The sequence below is a fragment of the Amaranthus tricolor genome, chromosome 2 (assembly GCF_026212465.1).
Source record: "Amaranthus tricolor cultivar Red isolate AtriRed21 chromosome 2, ASM2621246v1, whole genome shotgun sequence".
NCBI classification, from domain to species: Eukaryota; Viridiplantae; Streptophyta; class Magnoliopsida; order Caryophyllales; family Amaranthaceae; genus Amaranthus; species Amaranthus tricolor.
Genome location: NC_080048.1, coordinates 7,996,679 through 8,019,468, shown reverse-complemented (window position 1 = coordinate 8,019,468; position 22,790 = coordinate 7,996,679). Strand labels below are relative to the sequence as shown.

The 22,790-nt window shown below is 29.7% G+C and overlaps 2 protein-coding genes across 2 annotated transcripts; both read right to left on the bottom strand.

Moving 5' to 3' along the window:
- Nucleotides 1-20,080: 20,080 nt before the first annotated feature.
- Nucleotides 20,081-21,007, bottom strand: LOC130805475 (uncharacterized). The gene has a single exon (XM_057670250.1). It carries the CDS (start codon nt 21,005-21,007, stop codon nt 20,081-20,083), a length of 927 nt encoding a protein of 308 aa, XP_057526233.1.
- A 110-nt stretch (nt 21,008-21,117) lies between these two features.
- LOC130805473 (uncharacterized) lies at nt 21,118-22,633 on the bottom strand. The gene is made up of 3 exons (XM_057670249.1): nt 22,250-22,633; nt 21,349-22,194; nt 21,118-21,273 (listed from the first exon to the last, which is right to left on the bottom strand). Exons 1-3 carry the CDS (start codon nt 22,631-22,633, stop codon nt 21,118-21,120), a joined length of 1,386 nt encoding a protein of 461 aa, XP_057526232.1.
- Nucleotides 22,634-22,790: the final 157 nt, after the last annotated feature.

Below are 22,790 nucleotides of genomic sequence, written 5' to 3'. Positions count from 1 at the left end.
AATGTAAAAATCAATTAAGATAAATACAAAAAATTATAAGTGATAGGTGTTAGTTAGATTCATCTCCAAAAATATTTTTGATTCATGTCGATTTTGGTACTATAAGTCAAGAGGACATAAGAGTTTTTCGGCATTACATGTCGATTTTGAAAGTTCATTTCCATCAAGAAGCATCTTACCTAACGCTTCCAATAAGTTTGTGAAATTAATCTCGCTCCAATTGAAGTTTGACTTAATGTTGAAAATTGTTAACAAGACTGTAAGTTTGGTGAATTTTGTACATCCAATGCACAGAGGTTTTTGAGAAGCCTATGTCAACAAGTTTAAAACACGAGGATATTTGCCTAACTAATCCTCAATTTCCTCTATCATCTCATTAACACGATATATGTCCTTATTGACATGCTCTTCATCAGTCTCATATTCATTATTATTCTCCACCATATGAGCTAGAGACACCTTTTTCTTCATGTATATTTTGTGGTAAAATGTTTTCTTCGTAAAGTTCGTCCTCACTTCTCACCATACCAAACAGCACAAACATGATATTGAGGCCTAAGCCCATGCCAAGTATATACTCTCTAAGGATGTCAACACTATCTATCTTTGATAATGCATTGCCACACTTGACACATGGACAATGAAAACCAATATCCCCCATCCTAGCTTGATGTTCAGCATCAATATTACAAAATTATAATATTATATCGACAATTTAAAAGATTCAATGCCACCATACATTCAAGAACAATCTTTTTCAATTGTCATCTTCTTATTATTCAAGATGTTTCCTCTTACTTTTCTTTTAATCTATATATATATGTTCCGAAAGAACAAAACTAAGGAAAAAAAATACATTCAAATAAATCTATTCACACATATTCTAATTCTTTTCCAAAATAAAAGAACATACATTCTTAAAACATTGAATGCACGAAAATAGAGTTTGATAATTTATTCATCCACACTATAATATCAAAATACCAAAAATGTTTTATATTAATAAGATTTTCCTTCTCATTCTCATTCTAAAAACCTTAATATATGATAATTACACACAACATGCAAAAATAACAAAAAAAAACTTAAATCAATAGAAATGACTTAGGTTAATTTAGATGACAATGGTGGTACTCAACGTATAGAGTAGTTGTAAATGCCTAGCTACAATGGAGTAACGGTAAGAAGAATAATTTAATTTGTATAATTTTCTATGTATTTACACTTTTATACTTTAATACATTAGTGAATCTGAATACATGTCACGTGATAGATAATTTTTTTACACTAATAGTTGAATGTGTATCCTCTTTCAAAAAATATAAGAAAGTGTAAAATAAAGATATGAATTAACCTTCCTCTAAGGAAAATAGTTGTAGTATTCAACCAAGTTAAATAGAATGTCTTTTATATTGATTAGCATATTTCATAGTTAATCACTGCTAATTTAAAATTTATTTTATATTTTTTTTTGTTAAATATAGTAGATTAAACTTTACAACTCCACCTTTAAAATCTTAAATTTTCCTATGATGTAGATATGTTTTTACTGATGTCACGTGTTAAGGAACCAATTCAATTCAATTCAATTCAATTCAATTAAATCTTTAAGCTGATAATTGTGTCATCAATATATGTCAAACGCTCTATTATGCTTAATTATATATTTGGTGTAGAAGAGTGAAGGCAACATTAGTCTTTCACAAACTTGGTGCCTTGGTGTATTCAAGATCGGACATCAGATATTCGCTTTTATATCTATTTCTATTTTGATTTTTATTTACGCTTTTGTACACATGAATATTTAAGTCTAATTTCTTTGTTAAAAAATCTTTTTGGTGATATGGTTGGATGTTCAAAGCCTAAATTAATTAACCAATTGATAAGTTATGTAAATTTTTTTTATTTTTAAATCTAAATAAAAAGAAAATATCAAATTTTCGAATATACAAAAACTCCAATTCAAATTCAGATTTGATTTAAAATTTAATATCTGATCCAAATTTTTTGAGTATTCAAAAATAGAGATAAACTATCCGGTTTTTAAACCCGATTACTGGATAATTCGGATCGAATTATTATGCACACCCTACTTGGTGCTTATAATTACACTTGAAGTGAGAGATAAATGAGAAGCAAACCTATAACTTGAACATTTGATACCATGTCTAGAAACTAATTCAGCCAAAAGTTTAATCTAATACTTAAAGCTAAAGTTGTTAAAATTGAGATTCTACTTAGATTCGTCCAGAGAGGTAGAATCTAATCGGTAGAATCAAATAGTAGGATCGCACAGTTTTATAATAAACTTAAATTTATAATATGTGATAATTATTCATCTCAGAAGTCTAAGTTTATGAATTAAACTTTCTTTGATTACATTGTTAAGAATCAAACAGAAAAATATTTAATAATTAGTTTAAATCGTAATACTGATGAATAACTTTATTTTTTATAAATATGATGATGGATCGTTAAATCGTAAGAAAGATTAATTGTAATTAAGAATAAATTTGTAGAATCGGATCTTAAAATCATGGGATCGTACAATCGTGTTATGATTCTACCTCTACAAATTTTATTCTAATTAGAATCGTAAGATTTACCAATTTACCATTCTACCTACGATTCGAATGGATCGCTTGTTTTTGGATTGTAAAACCGTAGAATCGTATATCAAAATTGTGATTTTGATAACAATACTTGAAGCTACTATATATGTTATCTCTAATTTTTATTATACTATATGTTAGAATATATATAGAATATTCTGAGACTTTAATTGTAATCTAAACTTTTTATTGACATGGTATCAAATAGGCATGGCCACGGGGCGGGTTACCCGGAACCGAACCGGTCCCGAACCGCTTGGAACCGGATCCGGAACCGGAACCGTTTGCGACAGGTTCCGAACCGCGGAACCGTGAAACCGCCAGAAAAAAAGTTGCTGGAACCGTGAAACCGCCGGAAAAATACATCATGAACCGGACCTAAAAAACCGCGGTTTGGAACCGGAACCGGGACCGGTCCAACGGTTCCATGGAACCGGAACCGGGACCGGTCCGGGTGAACCGGCTCAACGGTTCCATGGAACCGGAACCGCGAAAACTATAAATTATTTTATTCTTCAAATTAATTAAATTTTAAATTATTTATTTATTTAATTATAGTTTTACAAATTTTAAATTATTTATTTAGATGAAGATGAACCAGTAAGACAACCTTTTCCGGCAATGCCACCTCCTAGTGGTAGAGCTGTTTCACATGTGTGGTCGTATTTCACAAAAGAACCAACCGAGAATCCAGATATTTTCTTATGCACTTGTCAAATTTGTGAAAGTCAAGGAGTAAAGCCCTTAGTTTCATACAATTTCGCCAGAGGTAAATACTTTTTACGTTTTTTATACATACATTATATATTCATATTTTATAAAAATTTATTTATTGTGTTTTGTGAATACGTGTTAGGTGGTGGTACGGGATCTTTTAACAAAAATTTGGCAAAGAAGCATGGAATCACAAAAGAAACTCATGCAGCAAGCGGCAGCGGGACCACAAGTGGAACTGGAAGCCGACAGACACAGTGGGACATTCCCAGCACAGGTATGCCTTTTAGATATAATCGTAATGATATGATTGATGAATTTTTTAGGTATGTAATTTGTGATGAATTGCCTTTTAACCACGGTGAAAGTAGGGCATACGAGCGTTACGCTAGAAAAACTATGCTACCACAATATAGAGCAATCCCTAGGAGCACTCTTAAAAGACGCACAATTAAATTATATGAATCAATGCGCTATGAATTAGTTGAAATGTTTAAATCTTTTAATGGTAGGGTTAGCATAACAACTGACATTTGGTCTGCTCCCCCATATTTAGAATCTTATATGTGTGTAACAGCACATTGGATAGATCAAAATTGGATTATTCAAAAAAGAATAATTGCTTTTGAGACAATGCCAGAAAGACATACCGGTGAAAACATAAAATATAGATTAGTAGAGATACGTAGAGAATGGAACTTATTAGATAAGATATTTTGTTGTTCAACTGATAATGCAACCGCGAACATTAAATGTCTAGAACTTTTGTATAACGAACCTGCATTTAGTTTTATCCTTAGGGGTAGCTTATTACACATACGTTGTTGTACGCATATAGTTAACTTATCTTGCCAAGCTGGCATAAAACAATTAAGCGACTTATTAGAACCAATTAGGGATATAGTGAAGTGGCTTAGGATTGGAAAGATAAAGAGACGTTATAAACAATTATGTGACCAATATCAACTTAAAAAAGTGTATTGGTCATTAGATACTCCTACACGTTGGGGCTCAACCAACGATTTATTAAGAAAGGTGATTGCTTATCGTCCAGTTATAACACAACTATATAGTGAGTGTACAGATAGTTACATAGCTGATGACACTTGGGAATTAGCTATAGGTGTACATAACATATTAGAAGCGTATGACCACGCGACTAAGATTTTTTCATATGTTTATGAACCGAACGTTCACTTAGTAATAAGTGAGTGTATTACTATTTTTTATCATCTCCTTAAATATACGCATGATGATACTAACCCATATTTGAAGGATACATGATGATGATGATGATCAAGACGACGATGATGATCAAGACGATGATGATCCATGGATGATGATGGATACATCTGCATCATCGTCAGGAGGTGAGTCAGCGGAAGCATCTAACCAACTACATGATGATGACGAAGACGAATAGGATCTATCCGACAACGATAAATCTACATTCAACAACTATAAATAAAAGGTATGACAAAGACCTACATGGGCTTTGATTCCTTCGGGATACGTAGGCAGCTTAGTATTCCTTTGGGTACTAGGTTCAAGTCCATTTTCTCCCTTTTTTTTATTAATCATCTTTATCGACATTATCATTGATTCATTTGTTATTAATTTATTTTTTTCATTCTTTTTAGTAAATATTTCAATAACGATGACAACTTGACATGCAATGAATTTCGCGAATAATCAAGTAATCATCAAAGGTACGTCCGCAATATTATAGTATTTTTTTATTATATAAATATTTAAAGAAAAAATAAAAATGGAACCGATGGTCCGACCCGCCCGTCCCGTGAGTTGGAACCGCCGGAACCGCCTCATGAACCGCCAAGGAACCGTTTGGAACCGCCCGGAACCGGAACCGGAACCGTTCGCGACAGGTTCCAAATGGAACCGGAACCGGAACGGAACCGGACCAACCCGGACCGTGGCCATGCCTAGTATCAAAGTTAGCATGACGAAACAATCACAGAATCGAATTTCATCCACTCCTCATTTTAAGTGCAATATTTGAAGCCAAACTGCAAACACATTACAAGCTCAAAATAATCTCGTGTGAAGGGACATATATATATATATATATATATATATATATATATATATATATATATATATATATATATATATATATATATATATATATATATATATATATATATATATATATATATATATATATATATATATATATATATATATATATATTGATAAAATATATTTTGAAATTTGAGCTATCAACTTAAATTTTTAAATTTTTAATTGAGTTCGATTTAAAAACTAGCACAATAGTATTTTAGTAGTTATCTAATTTTCTAAAGAGGGAGGTGAAGTTACATACAATTTGGTGGTCAATCTTGGTAGATGAGGCTAAATTCTTGAAAATATTTTTATCAAACAATGAAACAATTTGCATTGACTTTTGTTACATATCCATTACATTCTCATCAAATATTATTTGTTTGTGAAATTTGGAAGCAGGAGACATTACAGTGCATCCTTTGACAGTTTGACCTATATATAATTTGATCCATTAAATTCATAAAACTATTAGGCCAATAGGCATAATATACTGTCAATAAGATTAATTTTTTGGGATCATGACTTGGAATTTGGATAATATCCTATTGGACAAGGATATATAGCTGAATAGACATTTAGTCCATGTATCAAAAAAATGAGAATTTTAAAAAAAAATTGATTATGGATAAAAGTGTTCATTCAGGTTATTTTTTTTGTTGATTTTGGATTAGATGTTTTGGGTTGATTCAAAATCAGGTCTTGTATTCATGTTGGTTTTAACATAATTATTTGATCCATCCATTTTTGATGTAGGATCAAATCGATTTCGGTTATAAGGTCGGATAAACATCTAGTCATTAGCTCTGTTTTGAACACTCTAAGTATAAGGTAGGCCGAGAAGAGCAGAGTACTAAATTAAAATCAAACTTGATATCTTTCCTAAAAAGTAATATTTACTCTTCAACTGAAACAAAACTTAAATCCTTGAATTCTTAAATATTTAAAACACAATTTGAGCTTCACATGCTATGCTAATTGGTGCAAAGAGGACAAGTTTGATTCGTACAGATAATAGCTGCTGGATAAGCTTATAGGGTCCAATATTTTGACCTACTAAGGTAGTTAATTAAAATAATATGATCAATATTCTTATCATTATATAAGATTAATAAAAAAATCACTTTGACTAAAACACTCATTCTCATTGTCAAAAACAAAATAAAATTAAACAAAAAATATATTGAATTATAAGAAAATAATTAATTTATATTCTTTCACTGAATGGAGACAGTTAGTATGTTCAAAAATTATTTAAGTTACAAAAGCTACATTCTAGAAAATTGGGAAAGACAAATTTGCTTTGACTTAATTAATTAATTTTGTATAAGACAAATCTATGAATAATATATCAAATATGAAAATGTACATTGTGTTAGAGTATTCTTCAATAACATATTCTCAAACATTTAAATGGGGTAGTTCAGATTTGAACTCGTGACTTCTTGTCACGTTGATTTTTAATATCATGTTAAGGAACCAACTTAACTAAAGTTTAAGTTATTCATTCAAATTCAACTTTAGTGGAATCTAGTTTGGGAATCAGTTAGATATACAACCTATAGCCCAATTTCACTACAACATAACATACTTTTAGTGGGATATATTTAGTGATATTTAATTTAAATATCACTATTTTAAATTTCTAATGGTATATGTAGTGAGTTTAGTGAAATTTATTAGATCATTTAGCAGCATAATAAAAAATCAGACTAAGTTTTTCGTAATATAGGATCTAGTGATATTTCTTATAAATGTCACTATAGCTTATAGTAACAATTATATACGTCACTAAAGGCCAAATAAAATGTCATTAAATCACTTTATAGTTGAACTCAAAATAAAAAACAATTATTATTAGACTAAAAATATAAATCAATGACATTTGATTTAATGTCACTAAATCATTTGGCGCTTAAAGATATTTTTGTTGTGGTGTTCTAAAATTTGTTTTAACACAATTAATTAGTTTTTGATGTGATAGATAAATAAAGATTAAATCTAAAAATCTAAATAACCAAATTCAATCAAAACTTAAAACTTAGCTTGTTATCAATTCAGACTTGACTTTAGGTCTGTAAAAATAGAATGGAATGAATCCAACTAAAAGTAATTTGAGATTGATTTTTTCAAACTACAATTAACCCAAAGTATTAACCCTGTTTATTACACAAAATTTTTTAAATGAGACGGTTTTATAAAAAAATTTATCTCTATTTTAAAGAAATTTAGATGATATTATTGTTAATTATTATTTAATACTTTTGTATTTTTTTAGCTTTTGAATAAACCAAGTATGGTATTGGAAAACTTAGGTGGGCAAAATATATTGGTTTCCTTTGTTTTTCAACATGTGTCAATAAAACTCCAAGTCTAGGTGAAAACTAGTGGGATATATGTGGTGAAGGATTATGTCCTTAACAATTTTGTGACCATTACTAAATATTTATAGGAATATATAATTTGTACATTAATTTAGTAAATTCTAATTATTTGCTAGAAAATATTTAAGAGAATAGGTTCAAAGGATGTACAACTAAGTTATATATAGTTCTAAGTGGTCACATATAATAGTTGACAAAATTGTGACACTTTGATAAAATTTAGGGCACATAAAGGTGAAAAATTGATGTTGTTGATCAAAGAGGTGATAAATATATATAGAGCATTATCTTATTAAGATGGCATAAACACCATACTTAATAAGAAATATTTTACTTATTTCTTCATTTCCTTTAATGAAATCCACCCCTATATTGAATTATAGTTCACAAGAAATGTTTTATCGTATAAAATTTGCAGTCTACTTATTTGGCACCTATTGTAATATCTTAAGAAGAGATCAAACAAGAAATATATGAACTTTAAAATGACAAATACTACTACAATATCAACGAGCTGTATCTACTTTTTAAGAAACGGCTTTTGCCAAGAAATCAACTATTCACATGCTTCATGTGAAGAGCCTTAGGAATGGTAACGCATTAATGTACTTTGGATTACAGATTATTCATTAAATTTGTTCTTTTTTAAGTTTAAAGGTGAAAGTAAAAACTTATTTGACTTTATGTATTAAATTTGAAAAAGAATATTTTTAATAATCACTTTAAATTACAAATTTAAAAAAAAAAACTTGAATTTTATAAAAGTATTGATATAATTCTTTTGAATATATATATTCATACATAAGTGAAATTTGGATTATATGAAAATATTTTACAATTAAAACTACCCTTTTAGGATTAAATCGTAGGATCGTAGTATCGTGTTATGATCCTACCACTTAAATTCTTCAGCTAAGTAGAATCACATGATTCTACCATATTAAGATCCTAGCTACGATCAGTATCGATCGCCTATTTTTAGATCGTAGAATCGTGGAATGGTAGATCAAAATCAAGAATTCTGATAACTATGCCTCAATACCGTTTCACTATCTCATTACCAATATTCCGTTAGGTTGTTTCTCTCTTAATAGACACATTACCAATGTGTTTAAAACTTCGTTTATTTCATATTGTTTGTTAGACTTTAACCAAAATAACGGAAACTTTTTACTTAAATGTAAGAATCAGTATGAAAGGAAATCAGTAATTAATTGGACACAAATTGATCATTATGAGCTTAATAGACATTCTTATGTCGACTTAATAATATCTTTCTTAATTAGTTTCCTTGCACGAATGTCATCAAACATAACGCACGAGTTTGCATCAAGTCCTTATATTAAAATTATTATTCTCCAAGAAACAACAAAAATCACCAAGAATATTAGTCATCACTTTAGCTAATAAGATGCATTGTCTTTTACATTATGATGGATTATAACTATTTTAAAGCATGAATGAAAGCTATATGGGAGACAAACACAACTTTTAATTAACAAAGCAAACCCCAATATAAGCATTTAGTGCATGTACATGAACGTTTGCTTTATCTTAAGCAAGTACTCCCTATATTCCATGACTATACCAACATTTTTATTTTGATTTGTTCATTTTTACTTTCCTTAATGTTCTCATCAGTTTTTTTAATTCTTCATCCACACATATTCTCTTACAACAAATTTTATATGAAATTGTGTCACCATAAAATGGACCCCTATAATTTGCCAAATTCTCGAATTGATCACTTTTAGATTGTAAGTGATCATTTTAAGGTTATAAGTGATCACTGTAAGATTATAGAACATGAACGTTACAAATAATCACTTTAAGACAATAAGTGTATATTGAGTCAACCAAAAAAATAATATCACTATAACACTGTCTCATTTAAGAATTTATAATTGTGTATTATGACAATATTATGGAGACGGAGCCAATAATTAAAGTTTAAAGGTTATAGAAAATGAGCAAAGTTGGTCTCACATAAACATAATGGTCTCTATGGCTTTCTCGACACATTGTTTTAGGAACTCAAGCGCACGCCCTTAATCAAAAGTTTCTTTTTAAAGCTAATTAAAATTATTACTAATTACTTTTTGGTCTTGTCTTTCTCACTAGTACACGTAACTATGTTGGTTTCAAACTCTACAATCTACTGATTAATTATCCTAATTACACTTTATTTCTGTTTTTAATCTCTTTTTTAATCTATTATTATAGCTTAAACATGGAGTGTATTTTGACACGTTATGTTTCATTGAACATTCTTTAAGCTATTTTACTTTTTAGGGGTGGTTCTGGATATCTATAAGGTGTTCAATTACATAGGATCACTAATTTAATGACATTTAACATTAATAGATGTTAGTTTATATTATTTTTGAATTAATTTATATAGTGTTTGTACATCTTTAAAAGTATAAAAAAATAAAATAAAATAAACAAAACCTTTGAAATTAGTGTTTATTTTTGCTCCATCCCTATTACCTTTTAACATTTTATATTACTTCTTGTCAATGCTCTAGTTTAGTTCAAAATGGTATTGTTTCGGTTTGTAATTGCACTTAAAGTTAATTCCCTACAATCATAGAGAACGGCAAAAGCTCTAAAGAAGACGAAAAATCTCCCCTTAGCTTCTAATGGCAAAGCTAGAGTTTGGCTTTGAATACCCAAATAAATGTGTAATGTAATAAGATATAATTTGACTCCTCAACTATCAATTCTCATATCATTTTAAGTAACCTAATCAATTAAAAATTTAAACTGATAGTTGAGGCCATATAATATATTTTTATACTCTAATACATGTTAGTAAATATCACTATTAATCGCTCTTAGTTTATATTTTTTTATTCTCAATACTTTTAGTAGGATATATTTGGTAGCATTAATAATGTCACTACTTTGAGTTTCTCATGGTATCTATAGTGGATTTAGACATTTAGCCACATTTATTAGACACTTTAGCGGCATAATAAAAAATCATACTAAAACTTTTCGCGACATTGGATTTAGTGACATTTATCATAAATGTCATAATAGACTATAGTAACAATTACACATGTCACTAAAGGTCCAATAAAGTGTCACTAAATCACTTTATTGTGGAACTTAAAATAAAAACAAAAAATTATTACACTAAAAATTTAAATCAATGACATTTTTTTAATACTACTAAATCCTATGTCGCGAAAAGTTAATTTTGTTTTACAGAATTTACACGTTAAAACATAATCAAATGAGATAATGTTGTTGTGTGTTTCATCTCAATATAAATTTTATTAATATCAAATCTTCATAAATTTTAACCAAGCACAATTAAAATATTTAAAGTCAAATTAGTATATTGATAAGTTCGTGAAATAAAATAATACATTTAATTAGAATATTAAGTGCTACTATCATTAACATGTTTGTAAAATTAAACTCTACTTTTTCACAAACAATGGAGTTAGAGAGTCTTCATTTGTAGTATAATTGTTATATTTAGACATGCATGATAATTTACTTTGCTTACACATTTTTATTTGGAAACAACCTTTTTTAAAAAATGTTTAAATCATTTTATATACCTATTTGATAATTATAAGGTAGAATTGTAGAATGAAGGAAGAGAAAAGTTAAGTGATAATAAAATCTAAGATCTTTTGTGAAAAGTGGTACTTACTCTGCATATGAGATAAGATTTCAATCTCATCACATAAAGCTGATTTTTCATCACACTACAAAATAAAAAAGAAATGTCAACAAAAGAATTGTGTGGTCGTTCTTGTCTTCAACAACTTTTATGGACAAATATTGGTGACAAAACATTTTGTTGTCATCAACTTTGTCGCAAATAGGAAATTAAAGTTACACAAAAATTTAAAAATGCATTTTTTGTTTAATTTAAGGAGTAAAAAATTGTGAAATTCCACATGGTAGCATCCAGTTTTCATGAACGCCAGTGATAGCATTTTTGTAAGATTTTTTCACATGGTAGCATCTAGTTTATACACTATCTAACTGTCGTAGCATTTTCCGTTAAATTCTTGTTAATTTCTGTTTAATTCATAATTTTGTAAGATTTTTCCACATTGTAGCATGCAGTTTTTGCTCTCAAATATTTAATTCACCATTTTAACGTTTAATTCACCGATTAATTTATCAACGCCCTTAAATGTTGTAACGATTACGTAGATATGTATTAGTGCTTGGAATGCACCATTTGAACTTATGAAATGCACCTTTTGAGCTTATAAAATGCGTCTTTTGAATTATTTATTAGTGTTTGTGATGCACCTTTTGAACTTTATAATGCCAATAATTTGAATGAAAATAAAATTGTTACAACATTTAAGGGCGTTGATAAATTAATCGGTGAATTAAACGTTAAAATGGTGAATTAAACATTTGAGAGCAAAAATTGGATGCTACAATGTAGAAAAATCTTACAAAATATTAAATTAAACAGAAATTAACAAGAATTTGACGGAAAATGCTACGACAGTTAGATAGTGCATAAACTGAAAGCTACCATGTGGAAATACAATGTAGAAAAATCTTACAAAATATTAAATTAAACAGAAATTAACAAGAATTTAACGGAAAATGCTACGACAGTTAGATAGTGCATAAACTGGATGCTACCATGTGGAAAAATCTTACAAAAGTACTACCACTGGCGTTTCATGAAAACTAGATGCTACCATGTGGAATTTCCCTAAAATATTTATAAACCATTATTCTAATGTTAAAATGTACGGTGAAAATCATAGGTTATTCTGACTGAGAGTTTTCTCTTTTATCTTTGAGATAATAATTTACAATTAACACTCCTTTTATCTAATCCGTAGAAATTTCCTAATCTACCCTAAAATAGGAAGAGTATGCTTATATCAACGAAAAAAGCCTTATTTATTAAGCAACGCTATAAAACCTTGATAAAAATTATGTAAGTGCACCCATAAGCAAAACCTAGTAGCTAGTGAAATCAAAAAAAACTATGGTAGCACTGCCAATGTGGATAGAAGTATTGAAAAAGTCAAAGCTAGCCATCTTTACACTATAGATTGTTCACATTGTTAATAATAGGTGCATTAACTAAAATCTAATTATAATTAAGTATAATGACATGGCTAAATCCACGTGTGTTTAATTGATGGTGGTCCATGAGAGTGATATGGACATACACTTAGGCAAAGATACTTGACAAGATATTACACGGAAAGAACTAGATAGTTTCTAATTTGTTTGTTGTTAGAAAATATTTCTTTTTTCTTTTCATTTTAATTTGCTTTATTTATTTAACATTTTTTTAATAATGATTTCACTTTTTTTTATTTAATCTGTAAATTTATACTTATTTTTTCATTTTAATCACTCATTTCTAATATTTATTTTTTTTATCTCTTTATCCAATATAAATTTTCTTTATTCTATATTTTATTTGTTTTGCAACTAATGTAAAATGGGAGGAACATGGAGTAATGTTGATGTTTATTATAATTCCTTGATCTTGTTAGTAAAAACCCCACTTAGAGATTATTGGTTGGTGACCTTTTGGGAGGTAGATGAGCCATCACAAAGATATAATTTGATTTTGATTGAGATTGAGATTGATCATTCTAATTGCCTCCTTCATTTAGGGTCATGACCCATTTTTATATATCTTTATGGGATATTTTTTGACTTTTCTATTTATTTAGATAATATTTTAAAAGTCAACTAAAGTGTATTTAGTTAGCTTAGTACTTTTTGAAATTTTTGTCACAGTCCTATGTAAAGATTGTTTAGAAAATTACAATATGTGGAAGTATGCTAATTTTCAAAGTATAAACTAAATTATGATAATGTTATTTCTTGAAATCACATTAATTAGTAGAAGTTTTTTTTTTTTTTTTTTTTGTTAAGAATTTAGTCAATTTAAAATATAGAAAGTTTAGTGTAATTATTGAATAAGTGTCTTATAAATGTAACTTCCTTCATATAGTGAGTTTGTTAAATTTCAATTATATTATTGTATATGAATGTAGGTTTTGAAAAGAATGTAGGTTTTGAAAAGAATGTAGCTAACTACATGTGAAATAAGGAAGAACAGTAAAAGAAAATCATGCAAAGACAATACTTTGTCAAAACTTAAAATTAAATTAAACGAACTCAATTCAATTTTAATTACGTGTATAATTTATTACAACCTCTTTTAAATACATTCAATTAATATTTCAAATGATTTTTACGGGTTGATATTAAGTTGCTTGTTGATCTATCCTACTCCACTAATGTTATTACACGTTATATTAAAGTTACACAAGAAAAGAGTTTATGTAATATGGAAATCAAATATATATATATATATATATATATATATATATATATATATATATATATATATATATATATATATATATATATATAAATATATATATATATATATATATATAGGGTCAAGTTCTAATGAAAACCAAGCTTATATGAAAACCGTGAAAACCAAAAAATGTGTTACCTTTTTACAGAAAAGGTGTTACTTTTGCACAAAAAATGTGTTACTTTTGTTTTTAAAAAAAATTCTTGTACTTTTACAAAAAAAAGTGTAACTTTCAGAAAAAAATATAAATGCAAAGTAACACGTTTTTCTGAAAAAGTAACACATTTTTATATAAAAGGTAACACCTTTTTATAGTTCTCACGGTTCTCATATAAGGATAGTTTTCACTTGAACTTCTCCATATATATATATAGAGGTGAAAATCTTTCTTATAGTCCAATTTTGGGAATTTCAAGTCAATGTTTTTTTATCATAATTGTTGTATCAATTAGACATGTGTTGATGGTAAGAAAATCTTTGAATATGAATAATATAAGTAGATCAGGATTCAGAAATCTCCTAAGTATTAAGTACCCAAGTTGCAACACTTTCGGTGAGTTACACAGCTTCATAGCTCCTTCCTTCTTCAATCCTTCTTCAAAATCCTGCAAAGTCAACTGGTAAAAAAAACTGTACTTTTTAAATTCAGAAGGTCTTGGAAGCACCGGGCTCATATTGAGACCAATACGCCAATTGGTTGATTATAATTTTTTACAATATCTAATTAGTAATTGATCAACATAATAGTCATTAATATTTTTAAGGTTAAAATTAGTTTATTTATATAACTAATGATTTAATTGATCACTTTGTGTATAATTGATTTTTTTATAGTTTGAATTTATCACTTTAACGTCGAAATTGAAAATTTTAAAATAATTTATCTATTTAAGGTTATAAACTTATACGTAAAATTTGATTACTTTGATATCAAAATTAATCACTTTTAAGTCAGAATTAAAATTTATTATTTTAATTGTTTAATTTAAGATTCACTTTAAGTTGAAATTGATCACTTTAATGTTAGAATTGTTACCCTTGAGGTCAAATTGAATTTTTCTTTTATAATTTCTGCGTTTTGGACCATTTTTATTTTGTAATTATTGGATTTTGGGTTGACCCAATTGTATAGTCTCAATATGTAGCAGTCTCTCTCAAGTTTTTACGTTTTAAATTATAGGCTAGGCTAAGGTTTGAGTTGTTCAAAACTAATCATACATCTCAATAATTATCCAACCTTATATTCGAATCCGATTTAACCCGACATCAAATGGCTTTCAACTATATATGTATAAATCAATATATACAAATAATCCAATTTTAAACTGACCCCAAACACATGATTCAAAATCGACCTAATCAGCACCTCTTTTTGAGGGAAAGGAAAGACTTGGTAAGAAATGAATATCAAACCCAAAACTTGTTAGATTATATAATATACCATGGGGCCTTATCCATCAACTTGAGCTTTTGGTTGAGATAGTTGAGATTTGAATCTGTGATCTCTTATCACATTGGCTTTAATACCATGTCAAGAAACTAATCAACCAAAAACTTAAGATGATAGTTAAGGCCCCAAGATATATTATATATTCAAACAAAACTTTGTCTAAAAGAAATGATTCTCAATAAAAAAAACACTATTTCATGTTTGATTTTGAGTTTTTCAAAACACGATATTAGGTTAGATATGATACAAGTAAAAGTAAAGTGTCAATCAATATGATGATTCATCTAGGATATTAGCTAGGGATAATGAGAATCTGATATTTCAACTAAAAAGTTTTAGATGAGTATATGTAGGGGACCAATAATCCACTAAAAATGAAGTAAAACCAATAATAATCATAAACTTATGTAAACCATACATATATGAGCGGTTTTATGCCTATTTAAGTTGTTAGACCATTTTTCATCATTATTATCATCGATTTAATATTCCGTTCGAAAAAGGATCTGAGTGAAGGGAAAAGTGACAGACAATCATATTCGTACCCCTGCGTAGAGGGAACAAGAGAAATGCTGTAACAGACTATTCTTTTTCTAAATATAGGTTTAATATAATATAATAGTAAGTAATGCTAAAGCGGAAGCCTATCGAATCGTTATTACTGCAAAAAAAAAACAGTGTTTTCAAACAAAACAACAAAACTTAAAACATTAAAATATAATTTTACGTATTACATCTTTCTTTAATACATAATTATCGTTATTACATACAAATTATATAAATTACATACATACTATATCCTAATATCACATAGACGATACAATAACTTTTTAATAATCTCATGTAAAGTTACTTGCAACATCTGCTCCTATTATAAGGGAACAACCGATGGGAATCGGTCAGCTAATAAGCCGAGTATAAAAACTTGCCAGCATAATACAAGTATACAAACATGTGTATTTCAATAAGTAATATGCAATGATTTATGCAATTATTTATGCAATATAGAGGATTTGTTTTTTTTTAATGTTAATTTTAATATATATAACTTCCGGTCCTTTTACTTGAGTACCAGGGCGTGATTTACTAGCACTTTTGCTTGAGCGTTAGGGCATGGAATTCGATTACTTATTTAATGAATGCAACACATATGATCTTTGTTTGATATATGTAAGGGCATGTTAGGGTGAGGTAAACAAAAACTCCTAACTTAGTGGGAGTCGTCACTCCTCTTATACAATGTTGCTCGAGCCACAAAGTCAGGTTAAATAACCTTACTGTATTCGCCGTATTTTACGTGCCAGAAAACACGTCCCACGTTGTTCACATGCGGAAGCATGGTTCGACATTTCCTTACTATCAAGCCTTTTTTATTATCATGGTATTGTTTTCATATAAATGCAACATTACAATAACATATAATAAAAATAAATTTATAAAAATATAAATATAAATAATCATTTATTATAAGACTAAATCAAAACTTAAATGGGTGTTTAGCATTTATTTATAGATTAATTTTCAATTAGCTTAATTAATTTCTTAAATGTCTATTTATTATAAATGATAAAATAAATAGTTCCATCATAAATAAATACTAAAAATGTCTAAATAGGACATATTGGGTTTATTATGAATCATAGCTCATTTATCCAAATTTTTAGAAAATAAAATTTTATTTTATTTTATTAATTTCTTAATAGCTTAGTTTTAGATTTAATACATGAATAATTAATTTCCTTAAGATTAAAATCAAAACAAAACATTTTACAAATTAACTAATATTAAATGAGTTGGTGTATATTTTTATTCACCAAAATAAAATAATTTTAGTTTTTTTTTTCACTTTTCTTTCTTTTCACCTATTATAACAATTTAGATTATTAATTTATTTCTTTAAAATTTAATATCACAAAATTTCACATAAATTATTTAAATGAAAAATAAATGTGCAGTAACAGTAAAATAAATTATTTTTCAAAAATTATAATTCCTCTATTTTTTTGATCTTCCACATTACTATAACGGATAGTTTCAAAACTTCTTCCACTTTAGAATACTTTCTATTTTTAGAAAGTATTTATCCCACTTTTACCTCTTAAAATCCCCACTTTTCTTTTAATGTACCCCTTTTCTTTTATTTATAATTATCTTCTCTCTCATACTTTCAATACAATCATTACTCCACAGTTCCACACTACTATTTAATTAAAATAATACCCACTACAACCTCATACTTTCAATACGATCATTACTTCACACTACTATTTAATTAAAATAATACCCACTACAACCCAAAGATTCTATCTTCCTTAATATGTGTGAAAAACCCAAAATGGAAGATCAAAAAAGAACGGAGGAAGTAATTTTTTAAACCCTAATTAAGAATTTCCTTATTTTATGCGTTTTATTAGCAAAAATTAATAATAATATTTATATTCAACAATAATTCACAAAATTAATATATAAACTATATCTCATATATATATATATATATATATATATATATATATATATATATATATATATATATATATATATATATATATATATATATATATATATATATATATATATATATATATATATATATATATATATAAAGGAAAGAGGTGAACCATTTGCTATTCTTTGTGCGCACGTTGTTCCAACAGAACTCGGCTTTCCAACAACGTCCTCCGCCGCCACCATCCCGCTAGACCATTTTTTTTTTCAGTTTCTTAATGTTGACCTACATTGTAGCTGATTGTTTACTTTATAGAATATAATATTTTGTTATTGTTAATTGAAAAAGAAAAAGGAAAAATAGGTTATTAGGTTACTTTATAGAGTATAGTATAGTATTTTATTATAGAGTATAGAGTATAGAGTAGGATAAAAATAGGGTAGGTAGATTTTTAAATGATTGTTTTATTACTAAAAACGGAAATGTAGCAAGTAATATAAAATTGGCAAAAATAGAAAATGTAGCGGGTATTATGGAACGGAGGAAGTATAATTTATTTGGCAGATACTTTTATGTTTTTTTTAATTTGTGTATAAATTTAGTTTCGTCCGTATTCGAGCTTATTTTTATCGTTTTATTGTTTTATTTGATCGATAATTTATTTTATCGATAAAATAATAATTCTGGTCAATTGTGGTCAATATCGTTGACTACATTTGACCCGATTAATTATTTTAATAATATAATTTTTCGGCTATATTTTGACTAATAAATAGTAGGAATTTAGTCGGAAAACATAGCCGCCTTTTCTTGATTGAATACAGTCAAATTTCATGTTTGACTTTTCTGACGTTTTGTCGACTAATATTTAGTTGCAATTTAGTCGAAATCCGCAGCCGCCTTTTTCTAGAAAGATCAAGTCAATTTTTAGGTTTGACTTTACCGACTAAATTCTTATTATTTATATCGGCAGTTTAAATTAATACTTGGGAAAATTGCAAACAAACACCTTTTAAAACATGTTTTTTGTAAAGAAACACCTTTTAAAATTTTTTTTTGCAAAAAAAAACACTTTTTAAAGACACTTTTTGTTAAATTAGACACCTTAATTGAAATTCCGGTGGGTTTTGTCCAAATTCTGACGTTGACTTTGCGTTTTGACCTCCAAAAACGTGCGCGTGTTTGCAAATTCCTTATAATCCACGCTCCTTTCTTTTCAACCTCCATAAACACTCCATTTACACCCTCAAATACTATTTGAAATCACTCTTCTCTTGTCTTTCTCTCTCTATGCTTTGAAGTTCAATTTCTAGGGTTTTCAAGGTTGATGCTTTGATCTTCCATTTAGTATGTCTTCTTCTAGTGGTTCTTCTCATGCCATTGAAAACTCACAACCTTGTAGATGCTACTGTGGGATGCGAATTGCGATAATGAGGTCCTGGACCCCCAAAAATCCTGGGCGTAGGTTCATGGCTTGTAAATTATATGACATTGAAAGTGGAAGAAGGGGTTGCTCGTTCTTCAGGTGGATTGATGCGGATCAAGTAGAGTGGCAAAGGGTAACTATTAATGAGTTGGTGGAGGTGAAGAAGGAACTGATGAATGAAGTGATTGTGCTGAGGAGTCGGTTGAGTAGGTCGGTGTATGACAAATCATGTATTTTTCCTCACTTCAGATCAGACGGTTGGCATGTTGGGAGGTTCAAGGTGGCCAAAAACTGCAGCAAATCTCAATTTTTGGCTCTTTTGGTTGTTTTATTTTTAGGAACTGTATTTAAGATGATGGACTAGTTTGGTTGTTTTGTTGGTTGTTTTTGCGTTTTCCTCAATTTCAATATGTATTGTTGAAGTATTCAACCAAACTCATCGGTTGTTTTTGTGTTTGCCTCCATTTGCTAATGTAAAGTTGAAGTATTGAATTAAATTTGTTAGATGTTTTTGTTTTTGTATCCATTTTATACTGTGCAGCTTAAATATCATCCATTTGTTAAGTATTCAACCAATTTTCATAATGCATAATATCATCCATAAAAAGTAATAATGTTTAACAAACTAACTTCAAAGCTACTAAATTCATGTGTGAGATGTTTGAGATGCTTCTACTGGTTGTGAAGAGTTGTTGTTGACTACTTCGGCTCATTTCTCCCCTTTTCTTCTTTATGGTTTGTTTTGGAACACCATCACCCATTGGCCTTCCTCTTTTTGCTGGAGGTTTAGGGGGTGCAGGTGGGTTCTTGCACTTGCTTTTATTGTGGCCTAGACCTCCACAGTTACTGCATGCATTGGGCTTCCTCTTTCTTAGTACTGGAGGTTTAGGTTCAGCTTCCCCATCACCCTTCTCTTTGATTCTTTTTCTTTGTGATGGTCTGCCAGGGAGCTTTTTCATACCAGGAGGGTTAGGTTTGGGATGGTCTGTAGAATCCCAATGCTTCATTCCAGGCATTGGTTGAAAAATAGGTGCATACGCTAAGGCATACATCTCCTTACTGTATGCCTTGTGCACATACATTTCAGGGTTGCCCCTGAATGCCATGATGCATTTGAATGCATGACAGCAAGGGATTCCTGTCAAATCCCACCTGAAACAACCACATGAATGCCTTTTCAAGTCAACCACCCATCTATCTCCATCATGATCCACCTCAAACAAGTCAATATCAGAAATTGTCTCAAAGCAGTTCTTGGCCATATCTTGGGCACTTTTGAGCACCTTCATAGCAACTGGCATGATTGACCCTTGATAATTCCTACATCCCTCCCTTTTGTTGAAAGCCCTTGCCATGACATATCTTCTTATCCACTCCATCATGCTCAATATTGGTTTGTTTCTACACTCCCTCAAAACCGAATTAAATGACTCACAACAATTGTTCAACACCATGGCTGACTTGGTCTTGGGGTTGAAAGCATGCCTACTCCACCTTTGAACAGGGATGTTGTCCAAATACTTGAAAGCATCAATAGACAACATCTTAATGGCTTGCATTTGTTCATTGAATTTGTCCTGCATTATTTAAGTGTGATCATTGATTATTTAAGCATCAATACACAAAAATTGCCTTATTTAAACAAGAGAAGAGTTTATAATATTGCTTTGGTCCCTGCCCTTGCTGCCTGCCAAAACAAAGACTTAAAAGCCGTTCCTGCAAAATTGAGTTTGAAGTTGGCCCATATATGTCTGCAACAATACCTTACATCTGCATTTGGCACTACTTTGGAGAATGCATCCAATAGTCCCTGTTTCACAAAAATTGTGTTAAAATTTTTTATGGAATACTTGAAATGGAGCAAAACAAAGGCACTGTATTGTACCTTTTGCCTGTCAGACATGAAGGTTAGCTGCTCATTTTCATGGACCCAAGTGATGTGTTCAGTAACACTACCAAGATCTTTGGTCAACAGATCAAGAAACCATGTCCAACTATATTTATTTTCAACTTCTGCAACAGCCCACGCTATGGGAAACAAGTTATTATTCCCATCTTTACCAACAGCTACCAAACATACTCCTGGCCATTGCCCTTTCAGGTGGCAACCATCAACACCAATTATGTGCCTACAACCTTGTAGAAACCCCTCCTTACAAGGCTGTAAACAGATGTACATTCTTTGGAATGTAGTTGGGGGACTTTCTATGTCACTCACAATAACAAACGCAGATGAACCTACTACATACTTCCTAACTGCAGCAGCGTAGTCCCAAACCCTTTGGTATTGCTCTAATGCACTACCATGAATCATGTGAAGAGCAATGACCTTGGCATAATAGGCCTTGTGATACTTCACACTTACCCCAATGTCCCTAAGAATCAACTTCATGAAGTATTTGAGCTTCAGATTGGGGTCATCCCTAAAATGGTCTAAATACCTTTCAGCTAGAAACTCAGATGTAACTTTGGGATTTGCACTGTGAAATCCACAACTATGTTCACTGGTCATACTTTTAATCTGCCAAGTTTCCTCCAATTTTAATTTTCTACAATGAATTCTAAATAAACACTTCTGCTCATCACATATGCATTCTATATACCTACCGTACTTCAAAGGGCACTTGCATCTATGTTTACAGTATACACTAACTCTTCTTGTATTGTTATGCAAGAAATAGTAATCATACCTGTTCATAATAGCATGGTGCCTAATGGCCTTCCTAACATCCTGCACACTTTCAAATCTGATTCCCTTCTTCAACTCCACATTTTTTTAAGTCAACCTTAGGATTGAATACTGGTCCCTCATCCACCTTATCATCATCTGATTCTGCTCCACTGCCTTCCTCCTCTGAGTCTTCATTCAAATCATCATCTTCTCTCACTTCAACCTCTTCATCCCTAACAGTCAGTTGAGGGAACTTGTGCTGTTGCAGGCCGTTCTCAACCCTACTATCCAAGTTCTTGGTGACACCTTCTGCAAATAAATCCCCACCTACTGGTATATCTTCATCTGCGGCACCATCATATAATACATCATCCTCTGTTCCAATCTGTGGTTCTGGATCTTCAATGGTTACTTGTTCAAAACAAGCCTTTGTTTTTCTCCTGAAGGCTGCTAGTTTTTCTACTTTTTTGCACTTAGGGTTTTGGCTATTATTTCCCATTTCATTGTGGTCTAACTCCACTTCTGGGCCAACAAAAGTACTTGGTCAACCTTCTAATACCTTAGGCCCAGCCCAACCACAATCTTCAATGTCCAAATTCTTTGCAGCATCTTCAAAGTCAGAAATGTCCTCACTTCCAGCATCATCAGTATCCTGC